Source organism: Hippocampus bargibanti, linkage group LG07 (genome assembly GCF_051943395.1).
Source record: "Hippocampus bargibanti isolate YZ-2025 linkage group LG07, ASM5194339v1, whole genome shotgun sequence".
Taxonomy (NCBI): Eukaryota; Metazoa; Chordata; class Actinopteri; order Syngnathiformes; family Syngnathidae; genus Hippocampus; species Hippocampus bargibanti.
In genome coordinates, this window is record NC_142740.1 from 11,881,238 (window position 1) to 11,898,864 (window position 17,627).

Genomic DNA, 17,627 nt, shown 5'->3' on the forward strand with positions numbered 1-17,627 from the left:
GTGAGGGTGAGGGGGGCGGTTAAACGGTTCTTGACAACATACACACACACATGTATATTGAATGCAAACATACTGCAAGATTAGCTAGCTATAAATTATGTAGGCAACTAAATATATTGCTTTGGCAGCAAAACAATGGCCAGCAAAAAGCTTTGCTCTGCTACAGGAATAGTGAAAACACACCACCCTGTCTAAAAGTCAGCAACACACATTACGGACTCAGCCACCACCAATTCAAAGAAGCACAAAGTTATTGGGACATCAGAAAGGGAAATGAGTTTCTTGGGCATCCATGTGCATGTGCAACTTACAAAATCTAACCAATTAAGTAGAGGTGCTCACAGCAGATACGCTATATCCCGATCGATCAATGTCATGTGACACCGGTGTACCCTGTATTCAAAGTATTAAGAGCAAGGACTTCTTTTTTCAGTGAATGCTGTAAAACAGAATTGCCCTAAATTAACCGTAGTATTATTAAAATCCCCCTTCATTGATTATATCCTGTTCATCATGAGCACTTATTGTACACAATAACTTAATACAAATGCGTATTGCACCAGACAATTAACTATAAATGTTTTTTTCTTCCCCACCAGTTAGTTGATAAGTGAAGAAACTGTGAATTTATGACTCTTTCAAAATGTTCTGGTTGGAAACCTAAACTCAAATAACACCCACCACTGTAAGTACTTCCACATGCAAGTGAACACATTGCTCAAGGAACTTGAGAAAACACACTCAAAAGAGCACACAGCAAATGTGCGACGTACAATACCTGCGTGATCTGTGATTCCTACATGAACAAAGAGCGACATACAAATAATTACAGGAGTCAAATTAAACAGTTGAAGAAGAGTTCCAAATCACAGAAATAAGTTTCCGTCTAACAAAGACTAAAGGCGTTATACAAAGCGAGAATATCGTTGCATTCATTCGTTCAAAAGGACGACTGTGAAATAAATACTTTGGCTGTGTAGCTCGCCTTGTTGTTGAAGGCATTTACTGATGTAAGAGGCAAGAACAAAATGGTTTAAGAAAAGAACCTACTTGTCTAATCTCTCACTGTTCTGTCTCCAGTGTGTCATATCTTTTCTCCAGCGCAGATTCTCCTGGCTGCCAAAGGCACTTCCTGAAGGACTTCGCTCTGGGAACGAAAAATAATATTATTTGCATTACACGGCCGCAGAGTACAAAAATAATTTTTTGTTGTAGTGGTACTGACATTTTCATTTACAGCCGTGAGGACACATGAATGGTTTATGGAATCCATTGTGTAATTTTCTAGTACAGTGAGACCTCAACTTACGAACTTAATTGGTTCCCAGACAGAGTGTGTCAGGCGAAAAGTGTGTATCTCAAAAAAAAATTCCCATAGGAAACCATTAAAATGGGAATAATCCGTTCCTGGGTTTCCATAAAATATACTTTTCAACTAAATAAGCCTTAAAACTACACACAACCTACCTTATCCTATGTATAATAAACGTGCTATTGTATTGTAATGAAATAAATACACTGTACTGTATAATAAAGTCACTTTATTTACATTTGTGATGGTCATTGATGGCTCTTAATTGACACCTGTTGCTTTCTCACTTGTAAGGTCTTACGAAACTGAGGCATCACATTATCATTCATCATGTTGATGATTCTTATAGCCTTTTCTGAATGGAACTGTTCAATAAAAAAGCCTGCACATCAACTGTTGAATTGCCTGCTTCTGCTTGTCCTCTTGAAGGCAAATCAAATTCTCTGTGTTGATGACCCCATTATGGTCATCAACAAGCTTCTCGATGTCATCTGCATTCACTTCGAGTCCCGTAGGTGCTGGCAGAGATTTTATCACAACAAAAGGCGCGTCCGACGATTCGGACGCGGAATAAAACGCGACAAAAGAAGGCGGGCGGGGCGAATAAAATGGCACACTCGCGTCTAACAATCACCTCGTGCAAAGCAAACACTTGGAGCACAAGCAAACATTTGGAGCACAAGACGTAGCGAAGCACTTTCGTCGTAATCATGTCACTGGTGAGGTGACAGTGACTCGTTGAAATGAAATGAAATTGCAGAACGACAATGAAAAGTGTCGCGAACGTAAGCCACGCCCGACCTGTCAACTCGCACGTGACAATTTAGCGTGACTATTGACACGCTGTTCCGGTGTGTGTGAAAACACTAGCTCTGATTGGCTTACCATGACACATGACTCTACCGTTTAGCCAATCACAATCACTTCTATTGGCAACTTGACAGAGGGGTGCGTTCAAGTGTAGCAACACAAAAACGTTGGGAAGTGTTTGTCACCGATCATTCAGTTAGACAATGCTTTCCAAACAGCCTAGAGTCTTAAGAAGTCGTGCGCTATTCTCGAACCTGAACGCACCCCAAGCCTTGGATGACAAATAAACAGAGCAGAGTAGACGTGTACGGCTGGTAGTTTCTTCAATTTATTCATAGTAACGCACCACATTTGAACTGAGGCTGAACATGAGCCTGTGGTGTTTATTTTCCGGTCCCATAATAGTAAAATTATCAGCAAAAAACTCCAAGTAGGCGATCGACGTGTGCATTCAATGAGAAGGGGTATGGAAAGTAGTGCCGCGCTGTTCGGTCGTGCTTCTGCCGAAGATCACTTTCGCCAGATCCGAAGGTCGTGTGCTTGATGGACCGGCCGTGGTGGGTGTGTATTATGAAAATAGTACGTATTATAAGGCTTAATTTTCATAAATTTGACATTCGTATGATGATAAGTTCGTATTATAAGGCGTTCGTAAGTTGAGGTCTCACTGTATTAATCACATTTATATTACAGTTTGGAATTTCAAAGTTTGATCGAGTCACCTGAACCAATCATCAGAAGTTATCAAGCAATGTGAGCACTATAACAAGAACAAGTAGAATTTCTGCTCCACAGTGTGAAATTGAATCAGAGGTGATTAATTCAATCGAGTCGAATCACACAGCATGGTACAGTGCTTTGCACCAATATTTCCCTATAACAAAACACTATCACAGCACAAAATTGTGCACACAATCCTAGTTCTCATGCCCGCCCCAGCAAGAGAGTGTTAAGAGCCCACCTAGCTGGCCACGGCTGCGTCGCACCATCTCCTGCCTGGCACCGATGCTACCCAGGATGGCCTCCTCCAGCTTGGCCTTCATGTCTTTGGACTTTTTAAACGTCAGACTGTTCATGCGCTCGAATGCTTTCTTCCCCTGCATGGTGAACACAACATGGGCCTTGTATCCATGAAGTAGAGGGTGAGTTGGGAGCAAAAGAGAAAATGGCAGCAAAGTCATTTGTAGCACAGCACTCAGGAAGCAGAGAAAGTTGAACTGCTTAAAAAGATGCATGCAACGTGCAAAGTGACAGGCACATATTAATCAAATACAAATCATGCTGAAAGAGGAAGAAAAGCAGCCAAAGTACATAAGGTTGGATTGACACGAGGGTTAAAGTGACCAATTTCAATGTAATGCCATATCCATTTTATTTCCTTTTTACTGTAGGTAACGCTGATCAAATCACTGTTTAAATTTCGGGATCACCTTAGACAATCTTCTTGCATCATTGCCATAAATGTACAACTACACCAGTGTCCGAAATTACATGAAGTTTAATAAAAATCACCAGCCGTCCATCAGATTAAAAGACCAGCCAATTCAAATCGGATGGTGAACTCACTTCAAACATTGGCTAAATGGCCCATGTTTGCAGATGGTGTTTTATTATTTGTACTGCTGACCATTCACGGCAGGTGTACACAAGTAACAACTTCATTTTTTTTAAACTACATTTATAGACACCGTATATTTATTCCACATATGCATCTGTTTAAAATTGCATTCCCGGTTTAGTTTAATCAGCCATTTTATTATTTGTCATTTATTTATGGTTTTATTGTTCTGTGTATTGTTCTTTTAATTGTAAATTGTCCTTGGGTGTTCTGAAAGGCGCTTGTAAATTAAATGGATTAGTTGCCTTGATAATGTATGATCTATTTAATTGATAAGGTCATTTAGACCTGCCATTCGTCATAACGTTTAGTTTAGTTATTCTAAACATTGCTCAGGTGAGCAATGCAAGTTGTGCAAAGAATTGACCTGGATGTCATCATTTTACACACGGGCGAACTTCAGAGTAAAAAACAAGTGCAAAATAAATGTGTTGAATATGACACCCGTTCAAATACCGGTAAACAAAAACATGTGGCTGAGATAAAAGTCCATCTAACATCATTCAATAAATGCATTGAGCTGTTCAATGCATTCTGGGAGCCAGAGATATGCAAAAAGGGTCAATACAACACGTCCATAAGCAGACCTTAAAGCTTAACCAGCTGAAACTAGCTTTTCTTCAATTCTATAATGTTGTCTTTTCTTATTCTTCCTTTTTGTTGTCTTGACTCTTTTTATTTTGTTTGTGGCCAATGTTTACTCGTTTATTTAATTTATTCATTAATTAATTTTGAAAGCGCCCGATCGTAGCTGCGTTGATGAGCTTGACTGTGTTACATCAGAGCCGTTAAAGCGTGTTTGGTTGTGTAACAAGTTAAAAGCTTGCCGATCACTGATGTGTCGGTGGCTTCTATTAGGATTAGCATCTAGTTTCATTTTGCTCAAAGCCTTTGATTGCCGTAAAAAGTTTCACAATGTATATATGTAACCAGACTATCAGGTTTGATCTGTATTGTTCAGCAACAATCTGTCTTCAAGTTTCTTATCTATTTTAACATACACTATTATTTCAATTTTTTTCTTTTTGTTATTTTTTTGATCTGCTGTCAATTCATGTACGTCATTATATTTAACCAAACTGAGACAGTGACAGAGTACAGCTGATTCGTCCATTGATGGCGCGGCAAATTAGCAGATCATTTTCATCCACATTTGTTGGAGGATCAGAGGATATCTTATTGTATGCCTATTTTAATTTAACTCCAAATTGTGCTCCTGGGGGAAATTGTGTCACTCAAGCCACATTGTGTGAGTCCAAACTAATGTGCAAAGGAAGCAATGTTATCTCACCTTATATTCAAAGCAAGAAACACAGAGGTAGAGGAGATCTAACAGGCGGTTCAGCTGTGAGACTGAAAGATCTGTGAACCACTTCTGCAACACCAGCTCATCTGCATTTTTAAGCACCCACAGCAGACAGATGAGCAGACTGCGACTTGACTCGGCCGAGAAGCTTCCATGCTGACGATTCGCCTGGTGAAACAGGCCAAAAGAAGTACATGACAAAACGGCAAAACATGGGTAAAAAATGTCGGATATAATTTATAACCAATTGATTATCGTTATGTAGCAGAAAATAAAGAATTAGATTCACATCCTATTATTGTACGGGCACAGTGTAAATTCCCTCAACTTTGTCGGACTGGAGCTTAGTTTTCGGCATTATCAATCATCAGCACAACTTTTGTATTTGTACTGCCACAGACAGACTCGTGCATGCCAGAGGGGGCAGCACAGCAATGTGAAGTGAAGTACAACGGTGCCGAGCCGCCAAAAAACAGAGGAGATAAAATGACAAAATAATATAACATAATACAGGGTACACAGACAGCCATGGAATCTTAACCATTTTTCCTGCATACACTTGGTTGTTTGAAGCAGCTACAGATGAAATAGGAGTGATTTAAAGTGTCCTTTTCACCAAGACTTCATGCTGAAAATGTGCACACATCTGCTACATGTTAAGTTTGAAAGCAACAAGAAGCTATCGCGTCCGTTAATGAAAAAGAGATTGACGGATGCTCCCCGTCTAACAAACAACGGTACATACAAACATTTTTGCAGGAAAATATTCGGACAGAGATGCTGTAAGTTAGATTTTGTATTGCACCTTTTTCCGGTCGAGCTCGCTTGCGATTGGCTCTGTATTGTGCTAACGCACATGCAAGACCACAGACACATTGGAGGTTTGAAGGGATGGATGCTTACGCGACGAAAACCAAGGCTATGCTCAAGTCTTGCCAGTGAGTTCAGGCCCCGATCCGCCGAGCTTACTTACGATTGGCTGTGTAGAGTATGTGGGCGGGGAGGAAATCCCTCTTCCCATTTGACGCTCCAAGAAGGCGCGATGCATAACAGAAAGTAATGGCTTTCAGTAATTGCATGACAGCAGCTTCAGGAATGGCGTACTAAAGACACAAGGATATATGTCGCCATACTACAGTAGGTATGCATTTATTTTACGACTGTGTTTCTGTGTTTTATACTTCCCCGTTCAGTGATTGAATTAAACATACATTTCATACAAAATATAGCGCTGAAGCAACTTACGACCAAATTCACCTTACGAATAACCGCTCGGAACGTATCTCGTTCGTAAGGTGGGGAGCATCTGTACTCTCATTTACTATCCCACGTAAATCTGCTTTAATTCCAAGCCGCGACTCCTAGTTCCAGATACGCATCAGTGCACACAGGTCCTCAAGCCATGTGTCCATCCAGTCACAAAAAAAATGAAAAGTGGTGATTACCTGCGAATTCAACAAGAAGCTGCTTGGTCGAGACATTGGCGAGTTTGTGTTGGTACCAGCTATGACCATGGCAACAGTCTGATTAATCATGTTGTTTCCCTCTGCTTCAGCATCATCCCCATTGCTGCAGACCGTGGTGCCCTGCACGCCACCTGATCGACCCCACTGGTTGAGGGACTCTTCAGTGATGCAGAAGAACGTTTAGAAAGGTAGAGAAAAATATTACTGAATGATTATTCACATTGCTCAACAGCAAATTTTAATCAGAGATGGTTTTCTGTGTCACTAAATGTATTCTTTTAAATAGGTGAAAACGGCACAAAGTAACATGAGTTTGGTGGGTTAAAGAGTGTATCTTTGTTTAACCCACGGGATGTAAAGGTGTGGATGTGGAGGAAGAAAAACTGGGTAAAAAAGGGAACAGCAAGAACTGAATGCAGTAAAAAGAGAGAGGGTAAAATCAAAATCTCTAACACATTATCTTAAAGTGGACAGTTCTACAAAATCTAGCACTCAAGTTGTGCCATAGTGTTCTGCTTCTGAGAATAAGTTGCCGTTGGGGTTTGTTTTGTACCTGTGAAGTCATGGAGCTGTGGCAGGCTCTCCATGACAATGCCAATCAAAGGAAGGTACAGCATAGCAACTCGGGCTTTGACTTCTGGATCTGCATAGCGCGGGTCAGAGTCATGGCTGGACAATAGGTTGTGGACAACACTAACCACTTTTTTATGTAATCCAAACATCCTACGAAAAAGAAGGAAACAGGTTTATTAAGAGTAGAAAAACTGAACATGTGATTTGATAAAACATAAATATACAGCACTGTTGCCATTTTAATTATTATTTTTTTGCGTAGAAGCATGTAGGGTTATCTCAAAGTGCACTCTCATTCAAACAAAATGCAGATGAAATGGATTTTTTTAGCATATTTTATCTTGTTCACACTGGCATTTTTTTTTTTTACAAAACCGTGTATTGAAAGTAAATGATGTAATATGATGCAATATGCTCATCTGATTATTTCCATCAAAAGAATGCCGTTTGTTGGGTGACACGTTATAATCAAATCCATTAAGTCTGTGGTATTTCCTAACTTTGCTGCTGTGAAATTTAAATTTCTCCACTGTGAGACTAATAAAGGCAAATCCAATCCAATCCAATCTATTTTTCACCGACTGAGATTTTAAATCAGGGAATTGTAATATGTAATGTGTGAAACATACGAACCCCTCATTGTCTGGGTCAAGTATGACAGACAGTTCTGACAATACCAGTCCAGCCATAAAGTGTTGCTCCCTGAAGGGCACGGACAGTTCAAACATGTTTGCTATTTTCTGGTCCTGAACATGTGTGGAAAACCCAGAGCTCTGTGACAAGAGAAAGAAGAGTCACACATGTACACTCAAATTACAGAAACACCTGCACTGTTCATGCAGAGTTGAGCAAGGGTGTCAAAAACATTTTTGCCAAGGCCCAAATTGTAGTTACAGTTTCCTTTTGAGGGCCATTCTGAATTTGGGAAAGCCATTAGAATGTTTAATCCCCTCCATGTATTACATCTGGACTGCACTACAAATCGATGACTGACTAGTTTCAAATCAGAACTCAAGAATGATGACTGTTATTTTGGTGTGCATACGACACATTGTAATTTTGGTTCGGACTTTAGCAGGCATCATGGTAATTGACATTTTTGATTTTCTTTCGCTGGCCAAATAAAATAATGTGGCGGGCCAGATTTGGCCCCTGGGCCTTCACTTTGACACCTGTGATCTACAGTTATTATGCTAAATATGTTGTTTGATTTTATGTCATTTGTGTCATTTTTATGTCATTTGAGTCAAATTAGCAAATCTAACCTGTGAAGTTGCTGAAGAGACAGACGGTGATGGGGAAGCAGGTGGCGTGAGCAAGCTGCAAGGCAGGTTGAGGGTGACATAGTGTTCATGACTGCAAACTATTCTCAAGAAATCCAGCCTGAGGGACTCTAATGTCGGGTTTTGCAGAGCATAAATCTTTGTGGACACCTGTTAGGAGGCAAGGCATGGAAGGATGTTAATTCAAGTACAGAAAAATACATTGAAAGGTCATAAGGGCCTGATATCTTTTATTCGGTTAATTCAATTTAGAAACTGTCATGTATCAAATACTGAAAACCGCAAAGACGATTTTGTCTTCATCATAGACTCCATCCATCCATTTTCCAGACCTCTTCATCCTCATTAGGGAAGCGGGGCGTGCTGGAGCCTATCCCAGCCGTCTTTGGGCACGAGGCGGGGGACACCCTGAATTGGTTGCCAGCCAATCGCTGGGCACACAGAGACAAAAAAACCATCCACACTCACACTCACACCTGGGGACAATTTGGAGTGTTCAACGAGCCTGCCATGCATGTTTTTGGAATGTGGGAGGAAACCGGAGAACCTGGAGAAAACCCACACGGGCCCGGGGACAACATGCAAACTCCACACAGGGAGGCCGGACTGTATCTTCAACTCATAACCTCTGCACTGTAAAGTCGGCGTGCTAACCACTCGACTACCAGGCCTCCATCGACTATATACCTCCAATTTATTTCCAAGATTTTTTTATTAAGAGAATTTATCCCAGGGTCAAGAATCTCAAGTAGGAAGTTACCTGTTTCCAGTACGCCTTGATAAGGGTGAAGACAAAGCCTCTATCCATAACCGAGAGCAAATCATTGAGAAAGAAAGCAAGACTTGTATTCAGTCGCTCAACCACCTCCAGATCCTGATGATAAAAAGTTTGAGTTGTTGTATTGTCCATGTCATGAAATTTAATGAAACTGTAAGGGCATGTAATTAATGAAGTAAAATTCATGAAGTAAAATTATTGCAAAACAGAGAGGAAAATAATGAAGCACATCAAGGGAAAATAAACATTGACAACCACTAGATATTGTTACACAAAAATCTGAAACTATTTCTGATTTTATAATTACACGTCATGATTTACCTTCTGGAAACGTGATACAATATCGCCAGCAATGGTGCTGACCAGCGCTGTGATGTCATCCATAAAGCGCTCCGGAAATCTGTTTTTCCTGGGTGATTCAAGGCGATCAGCGAAGTAGAGGTGATGAATGATGCTCTTCACCTGTGGTTCAAGTGTTTGCCGGGTTAAAAATGGACTGTGCTTGCATGTATTTCATGAGGAGAAAATGACTGAGAGGATTTAAATAATAACGATCAGGCTTTCATGTGAGTTTTTCCTACCATAAGCTCAAAGAAAAACCAGGCCTGTTGTAGAGCTCCCTCCCTGACACTTCCACTGCTCACCACCCATTGGAGAGCCAGCTCTTCATGAAAGAGCTATGTGGGACAGGGATGCAGAAGGAATAAAATGGATGACAGAATGGGGACAAAAAGGGGAAAAAAAACCGCTTAATGAGAAATGTTAGGAAATATGGCCAAGAGTAAGCACAACACTGTATATCATAATCATTGCGATAATGGTACATTCAATTGTGTATTGCGAACATGTGCCATGAATTAACATGGAATATGCTTTGATCAGAATTTGACCGATCAGATCCAGTTGGAGAACAGTATCTAGGGGCATTGCTGATATTCAATAACTTAATTAAAAGCATACATCAAGCCTGTTAATAATGCATACGAACAGACAGTAATGCGATTTCATGTAGTGTGGATAGAAAAGAAATGAAGAAATTGCAAAATTTACGATCAGCATTCAATTTCACTGAAATCGATTACTTGCAGATTGTTTTTTTTAAATTTGCTTCCTCCATCTTTCATTTTTCTTACTTTTATCCTGTCTTTAAGAAGGAAAGTTCTTCGTTTCTTAACTCAATGGAATGCAAAGGTAGTAGCCAAGATGCAACCTTCGCGTTGCGTCCTAAACTAACAAAAATAAATACTTCCTGTGCTATTGCACCAGTGTAGTTGTTGCTGTTGCCGTTTCCGAGCAAAACAGTAATAGTCCTCTGGGCTGAGGTTGGATTAAACGTTTGTGGTTGGCGTTTTTTCGTTGTGATAAATCTCATTGTGAGGCAAGAGTGAAGAAAAATATTTGGTATCACACACAAGGGTGTCTTTCATTGTAGGGGAAGCAGAGGGCATGATTTTAATGCATGACGATTTTTTTCATACGAGGGGGTATTTTCACAGATGTAGAATTCGTTGCAGAGGAGTTTTACTGTAATCTGTTCTATTTGCCTTGTAATACAGTGCACTCTATTTTCTGAAAACTGTTTGAACACGCACCATTCATTGAAGGTGTGCATTATTATTCGAAGCACCTCATAGTGTGGATAATATGTTACATTAAATATTAGAGTAAGATACATTGCAATATCCAACATCACATTTTTTTTAAAGTGATCCAGCCTTTGCCCCTGAGGTTACCACACAAACAAGGGCTGTATATTATGTATAGCAGTGCAATATTCTACTGTCTATCACAGTACTACGTTACAAACCAGTAAAACTTCAGTGCACCGTGCTTGGTAATTGAACGAATATGAGGGTTTATCTAGAAATGAAGATATAGGAAATACTGATAGAGTAAGATGCTGTGAAATGGACATTTATCCACTGTGAGACTAATAAAGGCTAATCTAATCTAAATACGCTACATGGACTAATTGACTGTAGTTCTTCTCACATGTGTGCAAACCCAAAACCCTCATCCCCAACAAAATACTCAAGACTATTGCTATTTTGCAAGTGTTGTCACAAAATGTAAACCAAAAATGAATGCGAAGTGCCTGAATTTTACTTTTCAAAATGGCTATGATTTATGCCTTGCTTCTTTAGGTTGTCGATACTGGTACTTAGTTACCAGGGAAGTTAAATCAAATAAGACATATGCAGTGTTTCACAACCTTAACTGGGCTGAGGCACACATTTTACATTGCTTCGATCACAAAGAGTAGAAGGTCAACTAAAATAATGACAGTTTGCTCATAAATTCTTTGGATAACAGGTGGGTCAATAGGTTACCGTAATTATGTACAGTGATACCTCTACTTACGAACGTCTCTTCAAATTAAATGTTCAAGTTACAAAACGCCTCAACAATCGCTTCTTTTACTCCCCTTTCAAACCATATATGTTCTTTCTCTAAGATTTTAACCTCATTGTCGTCAAATGAGTGGTTGCTAGCTTTTAGGTGCATATGTGCTGCTGATTGAGGCCCACTAGTATTATCCCTGCGACGTAGTCTTTTTTTGAGAATTTGTTTAGTCTCCCCAATGTACTGCTCTTTACAATTTTCATTCTTACAATGTATTAAATAAACTACATTACTTTGTTTTTCATTTGGCAGTCTTTTCATAAAACAACTAAATCCTTCATTAAACCGGTTTGGTGGGGTGAGGTTCAATTTGGGTCGTTCATACAATAGCCTGCTTAGGCAACATAGGATTAGTGATACTGATTAGGTGATACCGGTCGAAGTGGGGCAATCAGGCCAGTCGTTAGTCAGAATGATAGGAACTATCAGTGGAGCAGCTGCAGGGAGTAGTCCTCTGCTCCCCCCAACCTGAGAGCAGGGACCTATCATAGCAGAGTCCGGCACCGCCATGTCTGGACAGTAGGGATATATATATATATATATATATATATATATATATATATATATATATATATATATATAGGGCCTAAACTACCAGTAAGACTTTAGTTTGCTGACGAAGTTTCTTGGATAAGAAGCAAAACGTCCGACACCTTCAAAGAAGTACAGTTGACGGCTGAAGAAACAGTTTCATCGATGGACCACTCCTGTACGACTGAGAGCTTACACAGACGTATAGTGACGCCAATGTTTGCCTTGGGCGTTTTCAAATGATTGTTAACATCTGACAAAAGCAAACATCGTTGGGATAAATTATTTAAAAATGGAAGGCAAGAAACACTTCTGAGTATTCACTAAAGCGAGCAAAGAATGATAAGGATGCAGTTAAAATTTAAATGGCCAACATCTTTATTCGTTGTTTTTTTACACAACACACAACTTTCATTTATTGTGTAATAATCTAATTTTATGTATTTGTTATTTTTTATATATATTTTTATGTATTAGAAATGATTTGTGTAGAAATTATGGTGGGTCTTGGAACGGAATAGGGCATTTAAATGGAAAAATGTATTTAGAATACTTATACATTTTCTAGTTGAGAAATTTCTTCCAGAAAAAAACTAATTTTGTAAGTAGATGTACCATTGTTCTTTCTACCGTATAGATAAAGAGCATTATTTGTTTCTGCCCGTTAACACATTGGCATACAAAGTTAAACAAAGACACGAGTCTTTGTAAACAATTTTCAGAACAATTAGGTGAACACATTTTACAGCACACCTGGGTATGCAATGCGTTTCAGCACAATGGTTGCGACTCAATACTAAAGATAAAATGAAGATTCCACACATGTATTTTCTATACCGCTTATGATCAATTGGCTCATGGGAAAGCAAAAGCCTATCCAAGATGATTTCAGGCGAAAGGTTTAATATATGTACCGCAAACTAGTTGCCAGCCAATCACGGGACACAAGCAACCATTTTCACTCGTATTTAGCGCTAGCGACAATTTTCTATGATTAACCTTAGAAGCATGTTTTTGGAATGACACAGGAAGCTAGCTGGACGACTCAAAAAAACCCACAGAAACATGGGGAGAACATTCTCCTTACTCAAAGGCCGGAGCTAAGATTTCAACCTCATACTGAGATCTGTGAGGCAGATGTGCTAACCACATGTTTATCGCGCTGACAAAATGAAGGCCCCATGTCACATTCATCATTTTAGCTCAAATGGTAATACATCAAGCCGAAGGGATGTACATTCATGAACACAACATGCATATTTTGAAAGCACCAGTGCATGAATGAATTTGCAAGACTTCAAAATTTCATTTGGTGGGAAACATCATTATAAAAACATTAAGATGATTTATTTCAACAAAGTTTCAAAATAAGACGGATATCAGTGACATTCAGCATGACCACAACACCAAAAGAACAACAACGACCAATCCAACGCTGCACGATACATCCACAGACAAGACAAGTGAGAAGGCAAAAAGACGGTGAAGTAGCTTCCGCCCCCGGTGCAAGTGGCTCTACCTTTTTTGTGGGCAATCGTCCTGTTAAAGTTTGCAAGAAACTGGCGCTCTCTGTGTGCGAAGACATGCGATTGCCACAGCGCTCCATGGCCTATGGGTGGAATGAATGGAACGTGACAACAAAGTTAGTGGAGGAGCAACGGGAGTGTCGGCTTGCACCTTTTCCTCTCATCAAAAAGCAAAAGGTGCCTGGGTGCACAAGACAGACAGACAAACAGACAGACAGACAGACAGACAGACAGACAGACACACACCTACGCATGCACGCACATACACACTCACGCACACTCACACACACATACACACACACACAAACACACACACACACACACAAAATCGCTTTGTTGTCTCATAGACACATACACAGATATGGATGAAAAACAATTACACACATAATATGGCTACAATAATGTGGTGCTTTATATCTATTAATGTGTAACCATGGTGATCTTCCTTTTAATTTTATATTTAAGTATGCTAACATTTTTTCAGCCCTTTCAAGTTTCGTACCAGAACTCATCCTTCAGGATTATGGTTTGGTTTTCAGCCTAAACTCAAAAATGTAATTTATTTTATAACTTAAACCAGATTATTTTCTTACAGACAACTATTACGTCAAAAATGTAACATTTGCATGCTCCATGACTGAAGAGTCGTGCCTGGGCCGTGATTTGTGATTAAAAAAAAGGTAAATGTTAATGGGAAGTCATTGTTACGACGACACATGACAAGATACACAATAAGACGCATAGTGCAAGAGACAAATAACAAATGAAATACAGAGACAGACACTTCCATGCTCCAGTGACAATTAATGTAATGGCGGTGGTTAGTCGGAAGTCAGGCAGGGAAAGTGGGATATTGTATATAGAATGGAATGGAATGGGATGATATATTTACTTATATAAAAAAATCGTGACAATGCTGAATTTACAAAATAATTCTACAAAAGGGAAGAATGTCTAACAATCTATTTCTCTACTTTATTGTATTGTAGATTGAACCTCCCCAAAGAACTGCACACATTATTTGATGGGAGAGAGGCGTGAAGTGAACCTTATACAAATAGACAATCAGCCAAAAATATCACTGTAGAAAGAATATGATGTCTACATTTACAGAATCAGCAATGCATACACTAAAGAATGGTGATCCAGATTTCTGGAAGGAAAGAAAATCATGTCATTTAGCTTTTGTGAAAGTTGCATGCAGTGCATTGCATTCAGAATATCTTCTGCAGGTCAAATAACAAATGTGTGTGTTTTTTTTTTTTTTTTTAGGCTTCGCTGTTCAAAATGCTGCATGACTCAAAGGGGTGGTTCAAGTGATGTTACTGCAGTTCCTCTTTTTTTGGGTAAGGGTGGGGGTGGTGGGTTGGTGTTAATTCAGGACATCACAGTGGATATCAGATGAAGCACTACCTTAACATGGTTGGTGTTGGGAGCAACAGAGACCCCAATCATGGGAGGGTTGTTGTGATTATGATTATCGTAGAATACTGCAATATTAAGAAATTTGGGGATTGCAGATATCTGTATGCAGATCAATAGAAAAAAAACTGCCATTTTTGTTAGGTCTCCAGAGGAATTATAAGAATTATTGAAACCGATATAACCACGAAAGATATATAAAATGAAAAAAAAAGTCAAAACACAAACTGAACACCAAAGCTCCAAATATGTCAGTATTCCTCAAGGGTGAGTATGGTGAGTTCTTTTCAAAGGGAAGCAAAGCGGATGATCAGGCATTCATAAAACCACCTGCATAGTTTCTGGAGCAGACCCGGGGCTGGATCCCCAAGGGGCACTCTTACAGCCCATGGTGTGAACCCACGAGTTGGATCGGTCTAAGCCCTAGGAGTGCCAAGGTCAAAGGACACAAGGCAGGCAAGAAGCAAGGCAACAAGCAAGCAGCATGAGGGAGGGAGGAATCAAAGGTTAAAGAAATTCAGAGATCAGGATGATTATGAAGGAACCAAAAGACCAATTGTTGGTTAAGTAAGAATGGTGACAGAAAAAATGTTTAGTTTAATTTTTTGTCTCAATTTCTGGAAACCTTTGTCAATAAAAGTGAAACCCCCACTCCCCCAAAAATCCTTACAATGTGGGACAATGAAAATGGGAACCTGGACTTACTTTTCATCTGCCTTTCACAGTTTTAAAACAATGCACACCCCCTTCATATAAGGTTGCTATTACAGTGGTTAGAGAGATAAGATGTCAAACCTTATGTTTACACACTATGTCTAGCGTACAAACTGATTAAATAACCTCGGGGTCACTGTGCACATGTAAGGATTGGATTGGATTGGATATGCCTTTATTAGTCTCACAGTGGAGAAATTGGTAGGCAAGTGCCTACCAGTGTTAAAAACACCAAAATCAGTACAGTCACCTTATAAAACAATTTCCAAAAAATACACTACAGCGTCAATAAGATAGGACGTAAATTCTGGTAAATATTTATTCAAATCTAACAAGCACGTGCAGTCGCAAAATTGAAGCTTGGCAGCCCAACGACATTATGTCTCTCAAATGAAAGTTTGGCCATTAAACTTACCTTGCTGCCGATGATGGCGCGAACCTCATCATCAGGAGAGGTGGGCGTACCGGAGATGTCGGGGTTACTGTTGCTAAGGCTACGAGAACGGTTTAGGTGAAGGCTGGCTGGTCGAACAGCTGAGCGAGCCATGGTGGCATAGTGAACAGAACCTCCAAGCCCTCCAGGGCCTGAGACAACACATGAAAAAAGGGAAATATTATTATGAGTCACAGAGCATGTCACAAAGAATATTTAACCAGTAAAACCTGAATGTCAGAATGACTCCAAATAAAAAGGAACCTGAGACTATTAATGGAACATCTTGTCATAAATGATCAGAAAAATCGGAGCTTATTTGCTTTTTAGAAGAAGGCTGAGAGTACAGTATGTTTTGCTGTTTGGATTTTTATTACATTCGAAAGCAGACCTTGGTGATCGCGTGAGCGAATCAATAATATATATATATATATATATATATATATATATATATGGTTTCCTCCCACATTCCAAAAACATGCATGGCAGGCAGATTGAAGACTCCAAATTGTCCCTAGGTGTGAGTGTGACTGTTGTTTGTCTTTGTGTGCCCTGCGATTGGCTGGCAACCAATTCAGGGTGTCCCCCGCCTCGTGCCCGAAAACAGCTGGGATTTGCTCCAGCACCCCCCGCGACCCTAATGAGGAACAAGCAGTACGGAAAAACAAATTAAAAAAAATAAAAATAATTAAAAAAAAAATATATATATATTTTTTTTTAATTATTTTTATTTGTTATATATATATATATATATATATATATATAAAACCCATATAACTTAGGAAGCCAGTCAGTGTCAGGTGTTTTAGATAAAAGCGAGTACGGCGAGACAGACGGAACGAAAGTCTCGAGAGAAAGACACAAGGAGAGCAACTGTTCGATAGAGAACGACAGTCTCGAAAGAGAGACACAAGCAGAGCAACTGCTCGATAGAAAACGACAGTCTCAAGTCTATGTCAACGTTTATCTACTTTCAGCTAATAAGGTGCACACGGTACGTTATTAATTTCCTTATTGACTGAATGTTTTGTCGAACTTATTGTAATGTTGTTGTTTTAATGTCCTTTATAGTTTTCACGGTGTTTCACAATAAACGTTGTGACACCAGTACGAAGCGTCATCCTTGACCGGGGTAGGTATAGTGAAAAAGTGTGCACCTTATTAACCGAAAGTAGATAAACGTTGACGTAGACTCGAGACTTTCGTTGCTCTGCTTGTGTCTCTCTCTCGAGACTTTCGTTCTCTATCTAGCAGTTGCTCTCCTTGTGTCTCTCTTTCGAGACTGTCGTTCCGTCTGTCTCGCCGTACTCGCTTTTATCTAAAACACCAGACACGGAAGCGGAAGTGACAATGACAAACATTATAAATAAAGTATTGAAGACGATTTTTAGAAAAACACACACATAAAGTTTCGCATAGAAACATTAAACACTTTTACAGAACAACAAGTCT

General features: G+C 39.5%; 1 protein-coding gene across 13 annotated transcripts in view; it reads right to left on the reverse strand.

The window, feature by feature from the left end:
- Nucleotides 1–17,627, reverse strand: part of dock7 (dedicator of cytokinesis 7) — a 72,119-nt gene that overhangs the window by 19,306 nt on the left and 35,186 nt on the right. For 3 of the 13 annotated variants that reach the window (XM_088999912.1, XM_088999911.1, XM_088999923.1), the window contains exons 22-35: nucleotides 16,158–16,327; nucleotides 15,359–15,451; nucleotides 13,600–13,689; nucleotides 9,728–9,823; nucleotides 9,468–9,608; nucleotides 9,129–9,242; nucleotides 8,351–8,518; nucleotides 7,719–7,858; nucleotides 7,066–7,235; nucleotides 6,492–6,670; nucleotides 5,032–5,214; nucleotides 3,084–3,243; nucleotides 1,051–1,147; nucleotides 779–796 (exon numbers count right to left, since the gene is read on the reverse strand). In XM_088999912.1, the coding sequence (XP_088856038.1) occupies nucleotides 779–796; nucleotides 1,051–1,147; nucleotides 3,084–3,243; nucleotides 5,032–5,214; nucleotides 6,492–6,670; nucleotides 7,066–7,235; nucleotides 7,719–7,858; nucleotides 8,351–8,518; nucleotides 9,129–9,242; nucleotides 9,468–9,608; nucleotides 9,728–9,823; nucleotides 13,600–13,689; nucleotides 15,359–15,451; nucleotides 16,158–16,327 (1,819 nt within the window). The remainder of the gene's footprint in view (nucleotides 1–778; nucleotides 797–1,050; nucleotides 1,148–3,083; nucleotides 3,244–5,031; nucleotides 5,215–6,491; nucleotides 6,671–7,065; nucleotides 7,236–7,718; nucleotides 7,859–8,350; nucleotides 8,519–9,128; nucleotides 9,243–9,467; nucleotides 9,609–9,727; nucleotides 9,824–13,599; nucleotides 13,690–15,358; nucleotides 15,452–16,157; nucleotides 16,328–17,627) is intronic. The other 10 variants (XM_088999916.1, XM_088999917.1, XM_088999914.1 and 7 more) reach the window with 7 other exon arrangements.